Source organism: Geotrypetes seraphini, chromosome 2 (genome assembly GCF_902459505.1).
Source record: "Geotrypetes seraphini chromosome 2, aGeoSer1.1, whole genome shotgun sequence".
NCBI classification, from domain to species: Eukaryota; Metazoa; Chordata; class Amphibia; order Gymnophiona; family Dermophiidae; genus Geotrypetes; species Geotrypetes seraphini.
The window spans coordinates 528,853,741-528,874,518 of NC_047085.1; the positions used below are offsets into that span (position 1 = coordinate 528,853,741).

The window sequence follows — 20,778 nt, forward strand, 5'->3', positions numbered from 1 at the left end:
TAGAATCTGTTTTGCTACTTGGGATCTAGCTAGGTTCTTGGAACCTGGGTTGGCCACTGTTGGAAACAGGATACTGGGCTTGATAGACCTTTGCTCAGTCCCAATTTGGCAGTTCTTCTTATGAAATCAGTTAGCTTAGCAGGGTTTAAAAAAAAGGATTGGATAATTTCCTAAAAGAGAAGTCCATAGGTTATTATTGAGATGGTTTGGGGAAATCCACTGCTTATTCCTAGGATAATAATCATAATAACTTTATTTTTCTATACCGCCATAGTCAAAGTGACTTCTAGGCAGTTCACATAGAAAGATGGCTGGACAATCAGCGAATTACAAAATGCAAGGATGTTACATAATAAATTGGAGAAACATGGGGAAAGAATACATGAGAGAAGAAAGATGTTACATAATACATTGGGGTTATAAGGGGAAAAGAATACCTGAGAGAGGTCATCTGATTAAGCAAGGAATTTGTCAAATAGAACGGTTTTAATTGATTTTCGGAATGTGTTGTAGGTCTGTCTGGCTTTATTTATGTGGTTTCCCAGCCAGGATTGCTTTCTGTTTGCTTGGAACATGAAGATTCTGTCTAGGAAGGATTTGTATTTGCAGCCTGTGATCTTTGGGTATGCAAAGATGTTTTTGTTTCTGGTTGTACGTGTGGGGTTGTGTAGAGTGAAGTGTGTTTGCAGGTAGGAAGGTGCTAGGCCCCAGACTTGCTTGAAGCAGATACAAGCAAATTTGAACAGTATTCGCGCCTCCACAGGTAGCCAGTGTAATTTCTTGTAATAGGGGCTAATGTGGTCTTTTTTTCTCAGTCCGAAGATCAAGCGAACTGCAGTGTTTTGCACTAATCTTAATTTTTGTACTGGTTTTTTTTGGGATGCCCAGGTAGGCGATGTTGCAGTAATCTAGGGTAGATAGGATCAGCGACTGCGCCAGTAATCTGAATGATGTTGTGTCAAAGTATTTTTTAATAGTTCTTAGCTTCCACAGCGTGTAAAAGCATTTCTTCACCAGTAGGTTTGTGTGGTCAGTCATGGTTAAGTGATGCCCAGTATTTTTATGGTTTTGGAGATTGGATATTCATGGACGTTTATTTTTAACGATGTTTTCGTTATTTTGTTGTTGGGGCTTGCCAAAAAGACTTTTGTTTTCTCTGTGTTTAGTTTTAGAGGATAAGCTGCATAGAATCTGTTTTGCTCCTTGGGATCTAGCTAGGTACTTGGAACCTGGGTTGGCCACTGTTGGAATCAGGATACTGGGCTTGATGGACCTTCTGTCTGTCCCAGAATGGCGATTCTTAGGTTCTTATGAAATCAGTTAGCTTAGCAGGGAAAAAATGTCTTCGGCTGTTTTTAGTTTGGTTTGGTTTTTTAAATTCAAATTAAATACGCAGATAAAACACAAATTAAAAATACATGTTGGCGGGAAGGCAAAAACAAAAATTTGAACGATGTTAACAAAAAACCCACGACTTCTTAGCTCCATGGAAAACTAAGAACTGAGGAGCCGTGAGCACTTGTAATTGTGCAGTGCGGGCAGTTTGCAAACGTTCTTAAGTTCTTAAAATGGCGATGCACTTTTAAAGCTATCCATACTGGGGCTCCGTGGAGGATGTCACCCACGTGTGAGAATATGCTGCCTGCTTGTCCTGGGCTAACTGATTTACTGTACTGTGATCCTGTGGTTGGTCTATCTGGCAGCTTTCAATGATGGATGAAAGTGGCCCTGGCATCATTTAACAGGAATTTTGGTGGGAGCTCATGAAAAGGAAGGGAACAGCGGGTGATGACATTGAGGGTCTGGAAAGGATCGCGGAATAATCCGGAAGCTGGTGGAGAAGCTACTGTATGCAGACACATGAGGTTAACAGAGGTTCACTGGGGCAGTTCTCTCATGCATACTGTATTCAAATGAATGGAGATGAGACCATTAAGAATTCCTCCACAATGCAAAGAAGTAAACACTCACTGCAAGAAAGATTTCACCAGGTCCGAGACAGTGTAAAAGGTATGGCTGACGCTTTCGACGTTAGAAAACAGAACTGTGCATGTGTCTGAGCAAAAACAAAAGTGCCAGAACTGGAATATTCTGTTTCAGGCACAGACATGTGCGGCTGTCTTTTGCTCTGCTCGGACCCCACCAAGGGTCAAGAGAGTGAGTGAACAGTGAGAGTTTCCATCCATTGCAACCTCATGTAAATGCCATATATGTTTCAATGTCTTACATCCAGGGAAAGCCTGTCTAAACTGATCCTGCATTACACCCCAGATGGATTTCAGGTGAAGTGAGAGGCCTCCCCAGCCCCTTTCCTTCCACTGATAAAGCTCTGCTCACGCATATTGAATCAATCCACAACCTTTACTTTTATTTGGAGAACTTTTTGTAAGATATACTTTGATATCAATTTCCCCACTATTATTTGGGGTTTTTTCTTTAGACAAACAACAGAGACGTGTGGGGAGTGTAACCAAGACAGTTGATGTCCGAGACCTGCAGGAAGAAAACCTGAGATGGGCTCGAAAAACAGCTTGCAGCAGAATGGGTAGTGGTGAGGGCAGCTGTCCCTAGAGGCAAATCTTACCTGTTGGAAGTATTTGTCCGAGTTGATAAACTCCTTGTCATGTGGGTCCTGAAGTTTGTTGCTTTTAATATACTGCCACAAAGCCTGGATTATGGAAGAGCGAGTCTGTGTGTGAATTCCCAGCAGGCGAGCCAGACGGGGGTCCAGTTTAAACTGTGGAGGCTGAAACAGAGAATAAGAGGTCGGGGACAGAGTGCAGGTCACAGAGCCAGCTCTCGAAAGAGGCAGCACCTCGAGAGACTCTTCCAGTGAAACTACCTGTGAGATATAGACAAACAGAGCAGACAGACATGAGCAGTGCTGGAACTGCCCCGCTCTCATCTAGAGAGAGACAGCAGTGCTGGAACTGCCCCGCTCCCATCTAGAGAGAGACAGCAGTGCTGGAACTGCCCCACTCCCATCTAGAGAGAGACAGCAGTGCTGGAACTGCCCCGCTCCCATCTAGAGAGAGACAGCAGTGCTGGAAGTGCCCCATTCTCATTTAGAGAGAGACAGCAGTGCTGGAACTGCCCCGCTCTCATCTAGAGAGAGACAGCAGTGCTGGAAGTGCCCCATTCTCCTTTAGAGAGAGACAGCAGTGCTGGAACTGCCCCACTCTCATCTAGAGAAAGACAGCAGTGCTGGAACTGCACAACTCTCATCTAGAGAAAGACAGCAGCGCTGGAACTGCCTCGCTCCCACCTAGAGAGAGACAGTAGTGCTGGAACTGCCCCACTCCCATCTAGAGAGAGACAGCAGTGCTGGAACTGCCCCGCTCCCATCTAGAGAAAGATAGCAGTGCTGGAAGTGCCCCATTCTCATTTAGAGAGAGACAGCAGTGCTGGAACTGCCCCACTCCCATCTAGAGAGAGACAGCAGTGCTGGAACTGCCCCACTCCCATTTAGAGAGAGACAGCGGTGCTGGAAGTGCCCCATTCTCATTTAGAGAGAGACAGCAGTGCTGGAACTGCCCCGCTCTCATCTAGAGAGAGACAGCAGTGCTGGATGTGCCCCATTCTCCTTTAGCGAGAGACAGCAGTGCTGGAACTGCCCCACTCTCATCTAGAGAGAGACAGCAGCGCTGGAACTGCCCCACTCCCATCTAGAGAGAGACAGCAGCGCTGGAACTGCCCCACTCCCATCTAGAGAGCGACAGCAGTGCTGGAAGTGCCCCATTCTCATTTAGAGAGACAGCAGTGCTGGAACTGCCCCACTCTCATCTAGAGAGAGACAGCAGCGCTGGAACTGCCCCACTCCCATCTAGAGAGAGACAGCAGCGCTGGAACTGCCCCACTCCCATCTAGAGAGCGACAGCAGTGCTGGAAGTGCCCCATTCTCATTTAGAGAGACAGCAGTGCTGGAACTGCCCCACTCTCATCTAGAGAGAGACAGCAGCGCTGGAACTGCCCCACTCCCATCTAGAGAGAGACAGCAGCGCTGGAACTGCCCCACTCCCATCTAGAGAGAGACAGCAGCGCTGGAAGTACCCCATTCTCATTTAGAGAGAGACAGCAATGCTGGAACTGCCCCGCTCTCATCTAGAGAGAGACAGCAGTGCTGGAACTGCCTCGCTCCCACCTAGAGAGAGACAGCAGCGCTGGAACTGCCTCGCTCCCACCTAGAGAGAGACAGTAGCGCAGGGACTGTCCCTACTAACTTTGTCATCAGCAGAGAGACAGCAGCATTGGAACTAGCGTGGAGGTTCGGAACCTGAAGCACCGCCCCCTGGAAGTGATGTCTCCAACATCGCTCTCTTGCCTTCCATCTAGGACAGGGGTGTCCAACTCAGGCTCACGAGTCAAATTTGGCCCGCAGGATAATCAGATGTGGCCCATGATTTGGCCTTCTGTCCTTCCTTCCCTCCCTCCCGGTTAGAGTTGCGTGGGGACAGAAATCCCATCCATCCCCGCCAGGATCCTCTCTGTCCCCACCCATCCCCGCAAGGAATTATCTCCATCCCCGCCCGTCCCCATATAAAGCAGCAATTACTTCTGACAGGATCATCAATTCCACAGTTTCTTTTGTGTTTGCGCTGCTGTTTTCCTTGTGGAATCTCTTTGATGGAACCCTTTTTTTGTTTTCTGTTCAGGTAATTAACTTATAAACCCTCTCTTTTACTAAGGCTGACGTGTCCATTATATTATATGGACGAAGCCTTCCATCCCCGTGGGAGTCCTGTGGGTTAGGGGGGATTCCCGCGATCCCCGTTCCTGTGCAGACCTCTACTCCCGGTCTCACCTGCAGAGGATCGCCGGTGCTGTAACAATCCTAAGCAAGCTGCCGTCGACCTCCGCAGCACGTTCCCGCCCTTCTTCTGTCATCCCTCCTTTTCGTGTCAGGCAGCTGACTGTGGTGCTGTGGACAGCGTCGGTTCTTGCAGAAAGGGCTTTTTTTTGCCCTGAAACCAGCTTGGTCCAACCTGCTATGAGGATTCTGATTGCCGTAAGCAACCTCAGTTATCTACAAGGCTGTAGTGCTGGAATCTCCCATATGATTCAGCTAAGTGCTTGTTCATTTTTTCAATCACTTTACGGAGGGGGCTTTGAAAGCATCTTGTTATTTAACCACTAAATTGCTCCCGTGATTATTATTTTTGTACACTTCTAAATTTAAATTGCTCTATTGCACAGCTACACTATTAGCACACAGGGCATATCCTATGACGATGTGCGGGCTCAGGTGAGACTAATGCCTCACCTTTTGAGCCTTCTAACTAGCACTGGAACGGTGAGTTTCATTGCCCCTCATGCTTGACTAGTCACACAGAGGATACGTCTTCACTTATCCACTATAATAAAACCCTTAGCGAGCATGCGCACTTCAATCTCCTTGCGCCGTGATCCATGCTTCTGTGCCACCCAAGCGCAGTGCCTGCCTCATTTGATTTCCTGCCCCGATCTCTGACGCTGGCTGACTTTCTGCCTTCTGACTACGCTGCCAGGACGCCTCTTCTCACTTCTGGCCAGCAGCGGCAGCGTGGTTTCATCAAGCAACCGTGGGGCATTTGCTAAGCCAGCCCACTTTGATAATGCAAGTCGGGCCGGCCTAGCAAAAGCCCCGAGGCTGCCCGGCCAAGCGGATGCTGGACAGGGAACAGAGAAGGGAAAAGGGGAACTTCTGGACAGGGGGGGAGGTAAAAGGAAGGGAGAAGGGCTACTGCTGGACAGGGGGAACAGGGAAGGGGTGCTGCTGGACAGGGAGGGAGGTAAAAGGAAGGGAGAAGGGCTACTTCTGGATTGGGGTGAATGGGGTACTGCTGGACAGGGGAGACAGACAGAAAGAAAGAAACACAGACAGACAGCGGGCAGGAAGAGAGACAGAAAGAAAGAAAGACAAACAGGGGGCCAGGGAGAGAAACAAAAAGAAAGACAGACAGTAAGAAAGGGGGCAGGGAGACAGAAGGAAAGAAAAAAAGAAAGGGGGCAGGGAGAGAGAAAGAAAGGCAGAAAGAAAGAAATGCCTAAGTTTACACATCTATTCTAGCACCCGTTAATGTAACGGGCTAAAAAACTAGTTATTATATTCTGTTGGTTTTGAGTATTTAAAACAAAGGGGAGCCTTTTGGTGGTTAATGTGACGTGTCCTGCTCACCCTTATTGGCATTGCTGTTTTATTTTATATCTTTTAAGTATATACTGCAGCCTTTAGAGACCTTTATTAGGGATTCCTTCTCTCAAAGACAGCCTGCAGTCTCGCTGTCTTCCTTCTCTCACAGACAGCCTGCAGTCTCACTGTCTCCTCCTCTAAGAGACATCCTGCAGTTTTGCTGTCTTCCTTTCTCTCTCACAGACATGCTCAGGAGCTGAAAGCTCATTCACAGAAAGTGAAAAACATTGCACTGACCTGGTAATCCAGCATGAGAAGCAGTGTGCATCTCACACTGACATCTCCTGGCCGCTTCACCTGAAACCCATCCGTTTCCTGTGTAGTGGGTGTACGATGCCACTGTCAAAGAACAGAGAAAATTGACTTTCAGTTTGGATAAGCTTTTTCTTTGGATGCAATACACTGACCTACTAAAATGACTAATTATCATTTCCATAGCACTGTATATTACATTAACCATGAAGAGACAATCTCTGCTCGATAGAGCTTACAATATAATCAGACGGACAGTTGGGTTAGGGAGCTACAAAGGGAATGACAAGATAGCTGTGGGTACTTTAAAGTGAGTTTGAGTTAGGAGTTAAAAGCAGCCTCAAAAAAGGAGAAACTAGGTTCTTACCTGCTAATTTTCTTTCTTTTAGTCCCTCCAGACCGGCGCAGAAACTGATGGATAATAGCTCACCATGACCAGAAGGTGGAGACTGAGACACAAACTTTTGGCTGTAGTATAATTTGGCTGTGCAGTCCCAAATACAATCAATTTGACAAATAGCCAAGCAGAACTAAGAACTGAGAATTACTACAGCAACACTCCCAAAAGAAGAACTGTAACTAAAATAGAGAAATACTGTTGGATATTGAATGGAATAAGAACCTTCAAAAATGTCCCACAGTTCGCAAGCTACGCCAGACGAACTGAATGCCGCTGTTCTTTTAATCTCCCCTAACACACCAAAACAAAAAGACACTGCAGAAAAAAAAACCGTACTCTTCACACAAAACTCTGAATAAAAAATGACAGGGCGGGGTTTGTGCTGATCTGGAGGAACTAAAAGAAAGAAAATTAGCAGGTAAGAACCTAATTTCTCCTTCTTTATCGTCCCTCCAGACTGGCACAGAAACTGATGGAACGTAACAAAGCAGTACCCATCATGGGTGGGACCACCGAAGGGCCGCCACAAGAACATGCTCACCAAACACCGTGTCCCGACGTGCCTGAATGTCCACACGGTAATGTCGCACAAAAGAATGGAGAGAAGATCAAACTACAGCTTTACAGATATCCACCGGAGGTACAAGAGAAGACTCCACCCAAGAAGCTGCCTGTCCCCGAGTGGCATAAACTCTGAGAAATTCCAGAACAGGCTTCTTCTTTTTTTTCCAAATAAATTTTATTGCCAACAAAAAACAACAGACAAAAGCAAACATCATATTTTCAAAGTTAAATCCCCCCAACTATCCCAACCAACCCATCCCACCCAGCTATTAAACTCTACGAAGGGAGCAAGACTCAGGCAACTGGTGTTGGAACCAACAAGGGATCAGGCAATACTGGACCTAATACTTACCAATGGAGAAAGTGTCACAGAGGTCTCGGTGGGCGACACATTGGCCTCCAGTGACCACAACATGGTATGGTTCAATCTCAGGAAAGGTTTCACTAAATCTACCACACTGACCAATGTCCTCAAATTCAAGGACACAAACTTCAAAGAAATGGGAGACTTCGTTCACCAGGCGCTACAAAGCCAAGCAGAAACCGATAACGTGGAAGAAATGTGGTCGACTTTGAAAGCCACCATACAAGAAGCAACAAACCGCTATGTTAAATCAGTAAGTAAACGGCGAAGGAACAATAAGCCACAGTGGTTCTCTGTGGAGATTTCGGACCTCATGAAGGAGAAGAAAAAAGCATTCATCTCTTACAAACAATCAGGGAAACAGGACTCTAGGGAAGTCTATCTGGCCAAGTCAAAAGCCGTCAAAACAGCAGTTAGGGAGGCCAAATTCCGCATGGAGGAGTCTCTAGCGAAGAACTTCCAGAAAGGAGATAAATCCTTCTTCAGGTATATCAGTGAAAGAAACAGAAACTCAGGCGGTATAGTACGTCTTAGGAAACCAGACGGAGACTATGTAGGAGCGGACTCGGAAAAAGCCCAACTGTTAAATGAATACTTCTGCTCAGTCTTCACCTGCGAGGCGCCAGGACTCAGCCCTCAGCTACAGACAAGGGTTGACGCGGATGACCCGTTTAGTAATTTCGAGTTTAAACCCAGCGGTGTCTACTGCGAGCTGTCAAAGCTTAAGGTTAATAAGGCAATAGGGCCTGACAACCTACACCCCAGGGTGCTCAGGGAGTTGTGTGATGTCTTGGCAGAACTACTATCCACGCTCTTCAATATGAGGAGTGTGTGGCGCAGTGGTTGGATCTACAGCCTCAGCACCCTGGGGTTGTGGGTTCAAACCCCGCGCTGCTCCTGTGACCCTGGGCAAGTCACTTAATCCTCCATAGCCCCAGGCACGTTAGATAGATTGTGAGCCCACCGGGACAGAGAGGTAAAATGCTTGAGTACCTGATTGTAAAAACCGCTTAGATAACCTTGATAGGCGGTATATAAAATCCTAATAAAAAAAAAAAAATTAAAAAAAAAAATCTCTCCCTTAGTACGGGTAACGTCCCATTGGACTAGAAGACGGCTAACGTCATTCCACTCCACAAGAAAGGCTCCAAGATGGAGACAGCAAACTACAGACCGGTGAGTCTCACATCAATAGTGTGCAAACTAATGGAAACTCTAATCAAACGCCAATTGGATACGATCCTGAATGAGGAGAATCTACGGGATCCCCATCAACATGGATTTACTAAGGGGAGATCCTGCCAATCCAACCTGATCAGCTTCTTTGAATGGGTGACGAGGAAGCTGGATGTTGGGGAGTCCCTGGACATCGAATACCTGGACTTCAGTAAGGTATTCGATAGCGTACCACACCGCAGGTTGCTGAGCAAGATGAGTTCTATAGGATTGGGCGACACATTGACGAAATGGGTTGGGAACTGGCTTGGATGTAGGCTTCAGAGGGTAGTGGTGAACGGCACCCCCTCCAAAATGATGGAGGTAATCAGTGGACTGCCGCAGGGCTCGGTATTGGGCCCGATCCTATTAAACATCTTTATAAGAGACTTGGCAGAAGGGCTGCGAGGTAAAATAACATTATTCGCCGATGACGCCAAACTAAGCAATGTAATGGGCAAAAGCACAACAGACATAAATTCAATGTCCGACAACATGATGCACGACCTACTCCTACTGGAGCGCTGGTCTAGGTCCTGGCAACTCAGCTTCAATGCCAAAAAATGCAAAGTCATGCACCTGGGCAGCCAAAATCTATGCAAGACTTACACCCTTAATGGCGAGATCCTAACAAGAACTGAAGCAGAACGAGACTTAGGGGTGATCGTCAGTGAGAACATGAAGACTGCCAATCAAGTGGAGCAAGCTTCATCCAAGGCAAGGCAAATCCTAGGTTGCATACGCAGGAGTTTCGTCAGCCGTAAGCCTGAAGTCATTATGTCATTGTATACAATGGTCATTGTGTCATTGTGTCATTATGTCATTGTATACAATGATCCATGGTGAGGCCCCACCTGGAATACTGTGTGCAATTCTGGAGGCCGCAGTACTGTAAGGATGTGCTGAGACTGGAGTCGGTCTAGAAAAATGGCCACCCGGATGGTCTCGGGACTCAAGGATCTCCCGTATGAGGAACAACTGGATAAGTTGCAGCTGTACTCACTCGAGGAACGCAGAGAGAGGGGTGACATGATCGAGACATTCAAGTATCTCACGGGCCGCATCGAGGTGGAAGAAGATATCTTCTTTTTCAAGGGTCCCGCAGCAACAAGAGGGCATCCGTGGAAAATCAGGGGCGGGAAACTGCACGGGGACACCAGGAAATTCTTTTTCACTGAAAGGGTGGTTGATCGCTGGAATAGTCTTCCACTTCAGGTGATTGAGGCCAGCAGCGTGCCTGATTTTAAGGCCAAATGGGATAGACATGTGGGATCTATTCACAGAGAAAGGTAGGGGAGGGTCATTGGGGTGGGCAGACTAGATGGACCGTGGCCCTTATCTGCTGTCTATTTCTATGTTTCAATGTAAACAAAAGAATAAATGAATAAAGGGATAGCAATAGCAAAACAACTAACAGAAATTACTGTGCTCTCCAATGTAAATAAGGATCCCAAATCTTAGAATAAATATTAATAGTATTGTGTCATAAAGCTGTTAATTTAGACATCAGCTGAAGGTAATCCAACCAACGACACAAATCACCCATCTCAGGTATATTCGGAGATCTCCAAAAAGAAACTAACGCCAATCGAGCAGTCGTAAACACACAAGCAGCAAACTTCCACTCATACTTCAAGAAACCAGGCACTCCCACATTCAATAAACAACATTCAATTCACACCACACAATGCTTCTGCAAAATACGCACTAATAAACTACCCACCAAATGCCAAAAATCTTTAACCAAGGGACAACCCCACCAAATATGCCAAAAATCCCCTCGCTCCCCACAATTTCTCCAACAAGCCTCTGTACCCCTCCCCAGTATCCGAAATAACCAAACCGGGGTCAAATACCACATATAATAAATCTTATACCCATTCTCTACATAGTTAGTAGATAAAGTCGGAGTAAAGAGACTCCTATATACCACCTCCCAATTAAGGGACCTCCTACCCTGAAGAAGCACACACTCCCACTCCACTCGATAAGGATCCCATGGATCCTCTCTATATAATAAAGCCTGATAAACTCTCAATACCCCCCCAGGACCCGAACTCCAGCCGTGTAGCACCCAACGAAATCTCCCAAAACGCTTCTTTCAAAAGAAAAGATCGTAATCTAGTATATAAAAAAGAGTCTCTCGCCTCCAAATCATACTCAGTTTGCAACTCTTCAAAAGCAACAAATTGCATATCATCCCAAATCTGTCCCCAAAACCGTAAACCCAAATGAACCCAATGCTTCGTGATCACCCCCTCTCGCACTGCTGAAAAACCTGGCAAAACCGATAGAGCAATCTGAGCAAAAAAACACCGCTCTGGAAACATCTTCTTCCTAAGTTTATACCAAAGAGTAACAATCGTACGCAAAAAGGGATTGGGAGTCCGAAGCGCAGATCGCAAACGCTCCAACGGCACCCAGGGTAATTTCCATAACGAAATCCGAGGCAAAAAATATTGCTCAACCCGTACCCAGGGTTTGTCATCAAAAGACACCCAAATAAGAATCTCTTGTAACAACGCCGCATGATAATACAACTGAAAATTAGGGACTCCCATACCCCCCCTGCAATTTGGCTCGATACAATACACTACGGCGCACGCGCGGCGGCCTCTTTCGCCAAATCAAATCAAAAACTTTACGAGATAACCTTCTAAAAAAATCCTCAGGAATCACAATAGGCAAAGCCATAAAAAGATATAAAAATTTAGGCAAAAGCATCATTTTAAGAGCAGCAATACGTCCCATCCAACTCAAAGAAATACCCTCCCATCTTTCCAAATCTTCAAAAAGCTGATGTAATCGAGCAGGATAATTCGCTACATATAACTGACGATAATCCGCCGTCAAATTAACTCCCAAGTACCGAATAAAATGAGGCGCCCAAGCAAACTCAAACCGAGATTGCAAACCACGCACTTGAAAATCCGATAGTGACATTTAATAACTCAGATTTTGTCATATTTACTTTAAAGCCAGAGAGGTGACCAAAGTTATCCAAAACTCCTAAAACCACAGGCAAAGAACTCTCCGGATGTCGTAATAAAAGTAAGATGTCATCAGCATACAACAAAATTTTATAAACATGGGAGCCCACTGCAATACCCTCAATAGCAGGATGTAATTGTACCCAACAAGCCAACGGCTCCATGGAGAGAGCAAACAATAAAGGCGACAACGCACAGCCCTGTCTAGTCCCTCTCTCTAACTCTATCGCCGGTTGAAGCACTCCATTAATTTTCAAACAAGAGAGGGGATGATCATAAAGAAGGCGAAGCCACTGCGAGTACTGCTGACCAAAACCCATAAACTCAAACACCTTAAAAAGAAAAAGCCAACCCACCCGATCAAAGCCTTCTCTGTGTCAAGCGATAAGACAACCACCGGGTACCCAACAGAACGAGCATGCCACATCAAATGCAAAGCCAACTTAATATTATCAAACGTTTGACGCTGCACAATAAAACCCGCTTGATCACAATGCACCAATTTAGGCATATAAGCTTGTAATCTCACCGCTAATATTTTAGTGAAAATTTTATAATCGGTATTAAGTAACGAAATTGGGCAATACGCCGCACAACTCTCTGGATCTTTCCCCGGTTTATGTATCAACGTCAATGCCGCAGAACAGGCTTCTTCTGAAGAAGATACACAGAAGCGTTTGCCTCCTTGATCCATCACGCAATGGTAGCCTTAGAAGCACAGTCCCCCTTACGAGGACCTGCTAAGAGGACCAAAAGATGATCCGATTTTCGGAACTCCTGGGTCCGCTGAACATAAGAGTGAAGGACCCAACAAGACATCCAACTTGTGCAACTGCCTCTGCTCTGAAGAGCCCTCCCAACTACCCAAGACCGGAAGGACCACAGACTGATTCACAAGAAAGGGTGAGATCGAAGGAACCGGCCGAAGCACAACCCGCTCCCTAGAGAACTTCAGGAAGGGAGGCCTACATTAGAAAGCCTGCAGCTTGGAAACTCGTCTTGCAGAAGTAATGGCCACCAGGAAGACCGCCTTAAGAGTAAAGTCCTTCAACGTACAGGAGCCCAGAGGCTCACAAAAAGGGCGCACTAGCACAGAAGGTACCACGTTAAAATCCCAGGCTGGAACCGAAGGCCGCACCGGAGGACGAAGCAATTTAGTCACCCGCAGAAAGCAAATCACATCTGGAGAAGAGGCCAAATGCCAACAATGCAACAAACCGCGAAATGTAGACAAAGTCGCAAGCAAGCGGAACCCGGAGGGTGGACCAGGCAAGGCCCCTCTCCAGGCCATCCTGCAAGAACTCTAAGATGTAAAGCAAAGAGGCATGAAGGGGAACCACACCATGCACAGAACACCACTCCTCAAAGATATGCCAAACTCGCACATAATCTCCAAGAACCTAAGGGTGGAGATCACCTTATCTGAATAACCTTTCTTACTTAGGCGTTCCCTTTCAAGAGCCAAGCTGTAAGACAAAAGGGACCTGGATCAAACATTGGAATGGGACCCCAAGACAACAGGATGACCTGGATATGGAATTAATCGGAGATATAGAGAATATTACATTACATTACATTACATTACATTACATTAGGGGTTTCTATTCCGCCATTACCTTGCGGTTCAAGGCGGATTACAAAAGGTTAATTTAAAAAGGACAGAATTACAATGATTATCTAGAGAGGTAAGTTGTAGATCTTAAGAGCATTTAGAGGTCGTGTTGTTATTGCTGTTTCAGGAATTTCTTGAAAAGTGTGGTTTTTATTTCTTTTCTGAATGTCTTATAGTCTGGGGTGGTCATCAGAAGGTTGGAGATCTGGTTGTCCAGTCTTGCGGCTTGAGTGGCTAGGAGGCCGTCGTGTAGTTTTGTTCTTGCATGGGGACACAGTATTGTTAGGTAACTTCAATATGCCTGATGTGGATTGGACCACACTTTCCTCTGCGACCAGCAGCAGCAGGAGGCTATTAAACTCTATTCAGGGAGCAAGACTCAGGCAACTGGTATTGGAGTCAACAAGGATCAGGCAATACTGGACCTGATACTTACCAACGGAGAAAGTATCACAGAGGTCTCGGTGGGACTGGTTCAATCTCAGGAAAGGTTTCGCCAAATCTAACACATTAACCAAGGTCCTCAGCTTCAAGGACACCAACTTTGAGGGCATGGGGGATTTCATCCATCAGGTGCTGCAAAACCGAGCAGAAACAGATAATGTAGAAGTAATGTGGTCAACTCTGAAAGCTACCATACAAGAAGCAACCAACCGCTATATAAAACCAGTAAGTAAACAGCGAAGAAACAATAAGCCACAGTGGTTCTCTGCGGAGATCTCAGACCTCATAAAAGAGAAGACAAGAGCGTTCATTTCTTACAAACAATCAGGGAAGCAGGACTCTAGAGAAGACTATCTGGTCAAGTCAAGAGCCGTCAAAACAGCAGTCAGAGAGGCCAAGTTCCGAATGGAGGAGAATCTAGCGAAGAACATCAAGAAGGGCGATAAATCCTTCTTCAGGTATATTAGTGACAGAAACAGAAACACAGGCAGGATAATACGCCTTAAGAAACCAGACGGGAACTATGTAGAATCCGAAAAAGCTAAACTTTTAAATGAATACTTCTGCTCAGTCTTCACCTGTGAGGCACCGGGATCCGGCCCTCAGCTGCAGACAAGGGATAGCTCGGTAGACCCGTTTCGTAATTTCGAGTTTACGCCCAGCACTGTCTACTATGAGCTGTCTAAACTCAAGGTTAACAAAGCGATGGGGCCAGACAACCTACACCCCAGGGTACTTAGGGAGTTAGGTGACATCCTGGTGGAACCGCTATCTGCGCTCTTCAATCTCTCCCTTAGTACAGGTAGATCCCGTTGGACTGGAAAACGGCTAATGTCATTCCACTCCACAAAAAAGGATGCAGGACGGAGGCTGCGAACTACAGACTGGTGAGTCTCACATCAATAGTGAGCAAGCTAATGGAAACTCTAATCAAACGCCAATTGGATACAATTCTGAACGAGGAGAATCTACGAGATCCCCGTCAACATGGATTTACAAAGGGGAGGTCCTGCCAATCCAACCTAATCAGCTTCTTTGACTGGATGACAGGGAAGCTGGATGTTGGGGAGTCCCTGGACATCGTATACTTGGACTTCAGCAAAGCATTCGATAGCGTACCACACCGCAGGTTGTTGAGCAAGATGAGTTCTATAGGATTGGGAGACACATTGACAGCATGGGTTGGGGACTGGCTTGGAGGTAGGCTTCAGAGGGTGGTGGTGAACGGCACTCCTTCCGAAATGATGGAGGTGATCAGTGGAGTGCCGCAAGGCTCGGTCTTGGGCCTGATCCTGTTCAACATCTTCATAAGGGACTTGGCTGAGGGGCTTCGAGGTAAAATAACGCTATTCGCCGATGACGCCAAACTATGCAATGTAGTAGGCAAGAACACAACAGACAAAAGCACAGTGCCTGATGAAAACTCAATGCACGACAGTATGGTGCATGACCTACTCCTACTGGAGCGCTGGTCCAGGACCTGGCAACTAAATTTCAATGCCAAAAAATGTAAAGTCATGCACCTTGGCAGCCAAAATCCATGCAAGACTTACACCCTTAATGGTGAGATCCTAGCAAGGACTGTAGTAGAACAAGACTTAGGGGTGATCATCAGTGAGGACATGAAGACTGCCAAGCAAGTGGAGAAAGCTTCATCTAAACCAGTGGTCTCAAACTCAAACCCTTTGCGGGGCCACATTTTGGATTTGTAGGTACTTGGAGGGCCGCAGAAAAAATAGTTAATGTCTTATTAAAGAAATGACAATTTTGCATGAGGTAAAACTCTTTATAGTTTATAAAACTTTCCTTTAACAGTTAAAAGGAAAGATATATAATCTATAAAGAGTTTTACCTCATGCAAAATTGTCATTTCTTTAATAAGACATTAACTATTTTTTCTGCGGTCCTCCAAGTACTCTATTTTTTTCTGCAGCCCTCATATTTAAAGTTTAATATCTTTTCTTTCTCAAAACTGGCACATTTCAATCACTATATTGAAAATAAAATCATTTTCCCTACCTTTGTTGTCTTGTGACTATTTTTCTGTGCTTTCAACTATGTTTCCAGGGCCTTCTTGTCCTTTGACAGTTTTTCTCTCCGTCTTCACTTTCATCCATCTTTGGCATTAACTTAATGTTCAATTTTTCTGCTTTCTTTTCAAAATCTACGTTTACATGTCTTACCTTCCCTTCCTATCTCTCTCTTCTTCCGTCCTATTTCCATGGTCTGGCATCTCTTTTCTTTCTTTCTCTCCCTCCCTCCTTCCTTCCTTTCCCCTGGTCTGGCATCTGTCTCCTTCCCTCCCCCAACTTTTTATTTCTTTCACCCTGCTCCCTTCTTTCTTTCTCTCTCTATCCATGCCCCCATTCTTTCTATATGTCTGTCTTTCTCTCTCTCTCCGTGCCCCCTTTCTTTCTTTCTTTTTTTCTTTCTCCATGCCCGCCCTTCCTCTCTCCATGCCCCTTTCTGTCTGTGTCCCGTTTCCCTTCTTTCTTTCTATCTCTCTGTCCCCCCTTTATTTCTTTACTTCTCCCTGCCCTCCCCCAAGCCACCACCATTGGGGAACAGGCTGCCACTGCCGCAATCAGGTAACAAGCCGCCATTGCCGCAATCGGAGAAAAAGCTGCCACCGCCACAATCGGGGAACAGGCCGCCACCGCCACAATCGGGGAACAGGCCAGTGCCGAGGTCTTAACACTCCCTGCTTATCTTCCCCAACGCGGGGCCAACCAATTCACGCCACACGTCGTCAATTCTAACGTCGGGGAGGAACTTCCGGGCCAGCCAGGCAGCGATTGGCTGGCCCGGAACTTCCTCCCCGACATTAGAATTGACATCAGGTGGCGAGAATTGGTCGGCTCCAAGCTGGGGAAAATATGCAGGGAGAGCTAAGACCTCGGGCGCTGGCCTGTTCCCTGATTGCGGTGGCTTGGGGAAGGGCAGTGGGAAGGGAAGCAGATTGGGGACCCCTGCTTTAGGCAAGGACAGATCGCGGGCCGCAAAATAGTCCCTGGGGGGCCGCATGCGGCCCACGTGTTTGAGACCGCTGATCTAAGGCTAGACAAATCATAGGAGTTTCGTCAGCTGTAAGCCCGAAGTCATTATGCCATTGTATAGATCCATGGTGAGACCCCATCTGGAATACTGTGTACAATTCTGGAGGCCGCATTACCGCAAAGATGTGCTGAGACTTGAGTCGGTCCAGTGAATGGCCACCCGTATGGTCTCGGGACTCAAGGATCTCCCGTATGAGGAACGGCTGGATAAATTGCAGCTATACTCACTTGAGGAACGCAGAGAGAGGGGAGACATGATCGAGACGTTCATATATCTCACGGGCCATATCGAGGTGGAAGAGGATATCTTCTTTTTCAAAGGTCCCACGGCAACAAGAGGGCATCCGTGGAAAATCAGGGGTGGGAAACTGCATGGTGACACCAGGAAATACTTCTTCACCGAAAGGGTGGTTGATCGCTGGAATAGTCTTCCACTACAGGTAATTGAGGCCAGCAGCGTGCCTGATTTTAAGACAAAATGGGATCGTCACGTGGGATCTCTTCACAGAGAAAGGTAGGAGAGGGTTATTGGGGTGGGCAGATTGGATGGGCCGTGGCCCTTATCTGCCGTCTGTTTATATGTTTCTAAGGTCAGGAGAGAAGGGCAGAAGAGGATCTGCCACGAGAAGACAAACCAGATCTGCGTACCACAGGCGCCTGGGCCAGTCCGCAGCCACCAGGATCACGTGGCTGAGGTGACGAGCAACGCGCAGTAGGACTCTGCCCACCATTGGCAATGGGGGAAAAACATACAGTAGGCTGTCTGTCGGCCAAGGCTGCACCAAAGCATCCAACCCCTCGGCCTGAAAATCTCTGCACCGATTGAAGAACCGTGGCACTTTGGCGTTGACACTCATAGCTATTAGGTCCATGACCAGCTGACCCCAAGCCTGCACAATCAACTTGAAGGCTGCAGGACCGAGATACCAATCGCTGGGATCCAGCACATGACAACTGAGGAAGTCTGCCTGGACATTTTCTACTTCCACAATGTGGGAAGCCAAGATGTCCAGAAGATGAGTTTCTGCCCAAGCTATGAGCAGAGAAGCCTTCTGTGCCACCAGACGACTCATGTCTCCCCTGACGACTGATGTAAACCACCTCTGTGGCATTGTCTGAGAGAACATAAGAACTGCCGCTGCTGGGTCAGACCAGTGGTCCATCGCGCCCAGCAGTCCGCTCATGCGGTGGCCCCCAGGTCAAAAAACAGTGCCCTAACCGAGACCAGCCCTACCTGCATTCGTTCTGGTTCAGCAGGAACTTGTCCAACCTTGTCTTGAATCCCTGGAGGGTGTTTTCCCTTATAACAGACTCTGGAAGAGCATTCCATTTCTCTACCACTCTCTGGGTGAAGAAGAACTTCCTTATGTTTGTACGGAATCTATCCCCTTTTAACTTTAGAGAGTGCCCTCTCGTTCTCCCTACCTTGGAAAGGGTAAACAACCTGTCCTTATCTACTAAGTCTATTCCCTTCATTATTTTGAATGTTTCAATAATGTCCCCTCTCAGTCTCCTCTTTTCAAGGGAGAAGAGGCCCAGTTTCTCCAATCTCTCACTGTACAGCAACTCCTCCAACCCCTTAACCATTTTAGTCGCTCTTCTCTGGACCTTTTCGAGTAGTACCATGTTCTTCTTCATGTATGGTAACCAGTGCTGGACGCAGTATTCCAGGTGAGGGCGTACCATGGCCCGGTATTGCGGCATGATAACCTTCTCCGATCTGTTTGTGATCCCCTTAATCATTCCCAGCATTTTGTTTGCCCTTTTTGCCACTGCCGTGCATTGCGCAGATGGCTTCATCGACTTGTTGACCAGTACTCCCAAGTCTCTTTCCTAGGGAGGTCTCTCCAAGTACCGCCCCGGACATCTTGTATTCGTGTATGGGATTTTTTTATACCGACATTCATTACCTTACACTTATCAACGTTGAACCTCATTTGCCATGTCGCTGCCCATTTCTCGAGCGTGGTTATGTCGTGTTGCAGATCTTCACAATCCCACTGCATCTTCACTACTCTGAATAACTTCGTATTGTCTGCAAATTTGATCACCTCAAGTTTCCAAGTTTCCAAGTTTATTGATTTTTAATATCCCGACCATCAAACAATTGTCTGGCCGGTTAACAATAAAATTAAAAAAAGAATTAAATATAGTAGTTTGTGCAAAAAAATGTCTAAGTTAAACATAAATGACAAAGACTTGACGTACTGGAGTGTGAGGGCAGTAAGAGAGGAAAGGGAAAAAAGTTGTACCATTTGTTGAAGAGCACAGGTTCAAGCACCGAGCCCTGCGGCACCACACTGGTGACGTTCTTCCAGTCCGAGTATTGTCCATTTACCCCCACTCTCTGTTTCCTATCCGCTAGCTAGTTTTTAATCCACATGAGTATTTCACCCTCTATTCCATGGCTCTCAATTTTCAGAAGTTCATGCAGAACCTTGTCGAATGCCTTCTGAAAATCCAGATACAGAATGTCAACCGGGTCACCCTTGTCTATCTGCCTGTTTATTCCCTTGAACCAACTTGCCCGGCAGCAACATCTGGAACCCTAGTAATGCCAACCGAATGACTCTGGTCTCCAAAACAATTTTTGACTAGGACGTCTCCTCCGTAAACCGGCTACCCTGAGCTGAGTGACCGACACAATAAGCTCCCCAACCAAGGAGACTGGCATCCATGAGAAGCACTGTCCACTGAGGCTGATCCAACTGAGGCTGATCCAGACTTACCCCCTGCACCAGATTGTAGCCACCAGCAGAGGCTGCAACAAATCAACCTCTGAAGAACGGGAGAGTCCAGATCGTGGGTCTGAGCTGACCATCGCCGGAGAAGAGCATACTGAAGGGGGCGCATGTGAGCCCGAGTCCACCTGACCATGTCCAGGGAGGCCACCATCGACCCCAAGATCTGTAGAAAATCCTGCACCTGAGGACACCGACAATCCATCGGAAAGCGAATCTGTGAATGCAACTTGTACACTTGGGCCTCTGGGAGCAATACTCTTCTCAAGCTGGGTATCGAAGAGAACGCTGAGGTACTCCAGGCGCTGAGACGGAGTCAACCGGCTTTTGGACAAGTTGACCACCCATCCCAGGGACTGCAGAAACTCCACAACCCGAGCCGTAACCCGGGAGCTCTCCTGATAGGACTTTGCTCGAATCAACCATTATCTTGGTGAAAGTCCACGGAGCCGTGGCAAGACCAAAAGGATGTGCACAGCACTGATAGTGCTTTGCCAAAATCGCAAAGCAAAGGAAATGCTGGTGGGAGGCCCAAATCGGAACATGCAGGTAGGCCTCCATCAAATCGAGAGAAGTCAGACATTCCCCAGGCTGGACCGCCAGAATGACATATCTCAGGGTTTCCATGCAAAAAGACAGAACCCGCAGCACCGTTGACAAATTTTAGATCCAAAATGGGCCAAAAAGACCCCTCTTTCTTGGGCACCACAAAATAAATGGAATACCTGCCAGTGTGAAACTCCCGAGGAGGCACTGGAACCACTGCTTTGAGGTTGAGCAACCTTTGCAGTGTCTGACGAAAAGCCCGTTAGTGGCAGTCTGGGTGATTAAACTCCTGAACGTACAGGTAGGACATTCTAAAAATACACATTTTGGACGTTTTTTTTTGCGAATGGATATTTCCATGCTGCCTACTTTGGGCGCCTAGGGCCTTAGGCCAAAAGGGGACTTAGACATTTTTTTAAATTATG

General features: G+C 46.8%; 1 protein-coding gene across 4 annotated transcripts in view; it reads right to left on the bottom strand.

Moving 5' to 3' along the window:
- Positions 1 to 20,778, bottom strand: part of SMARCD3 (SWI/SNF related, matrix associated, actin dependent regulator of chromatin, subfamily d, member 3) — a 212,371-nt gene that overhangs the window by 57,863 nt on the left and 133,730 nt on the right. For 3 of the 4 annotated variants that reach the window (XM_033932758.1, XM_033932755.1, XM_033932756.1), the window contains exons 7-8: positions 6,407 to 6,508; positions 2,585 to 2,746 (exon numbers count right to left, since the gene is read on the bottom strand). In XM_033932758.1, coding sequence (XP_033788649.1) covers positions 2,585 to 2,746; positions 6,407 to 6,508 — 264 coding nt within the window. The remainder of the gene's footprint in view (positions 1 to 2,584; positions 2,747 to 6,406; positions 6,509 to 20,778) is intronic. The other variant, XM_033932759.1, reaches the window with a different exon arrangement.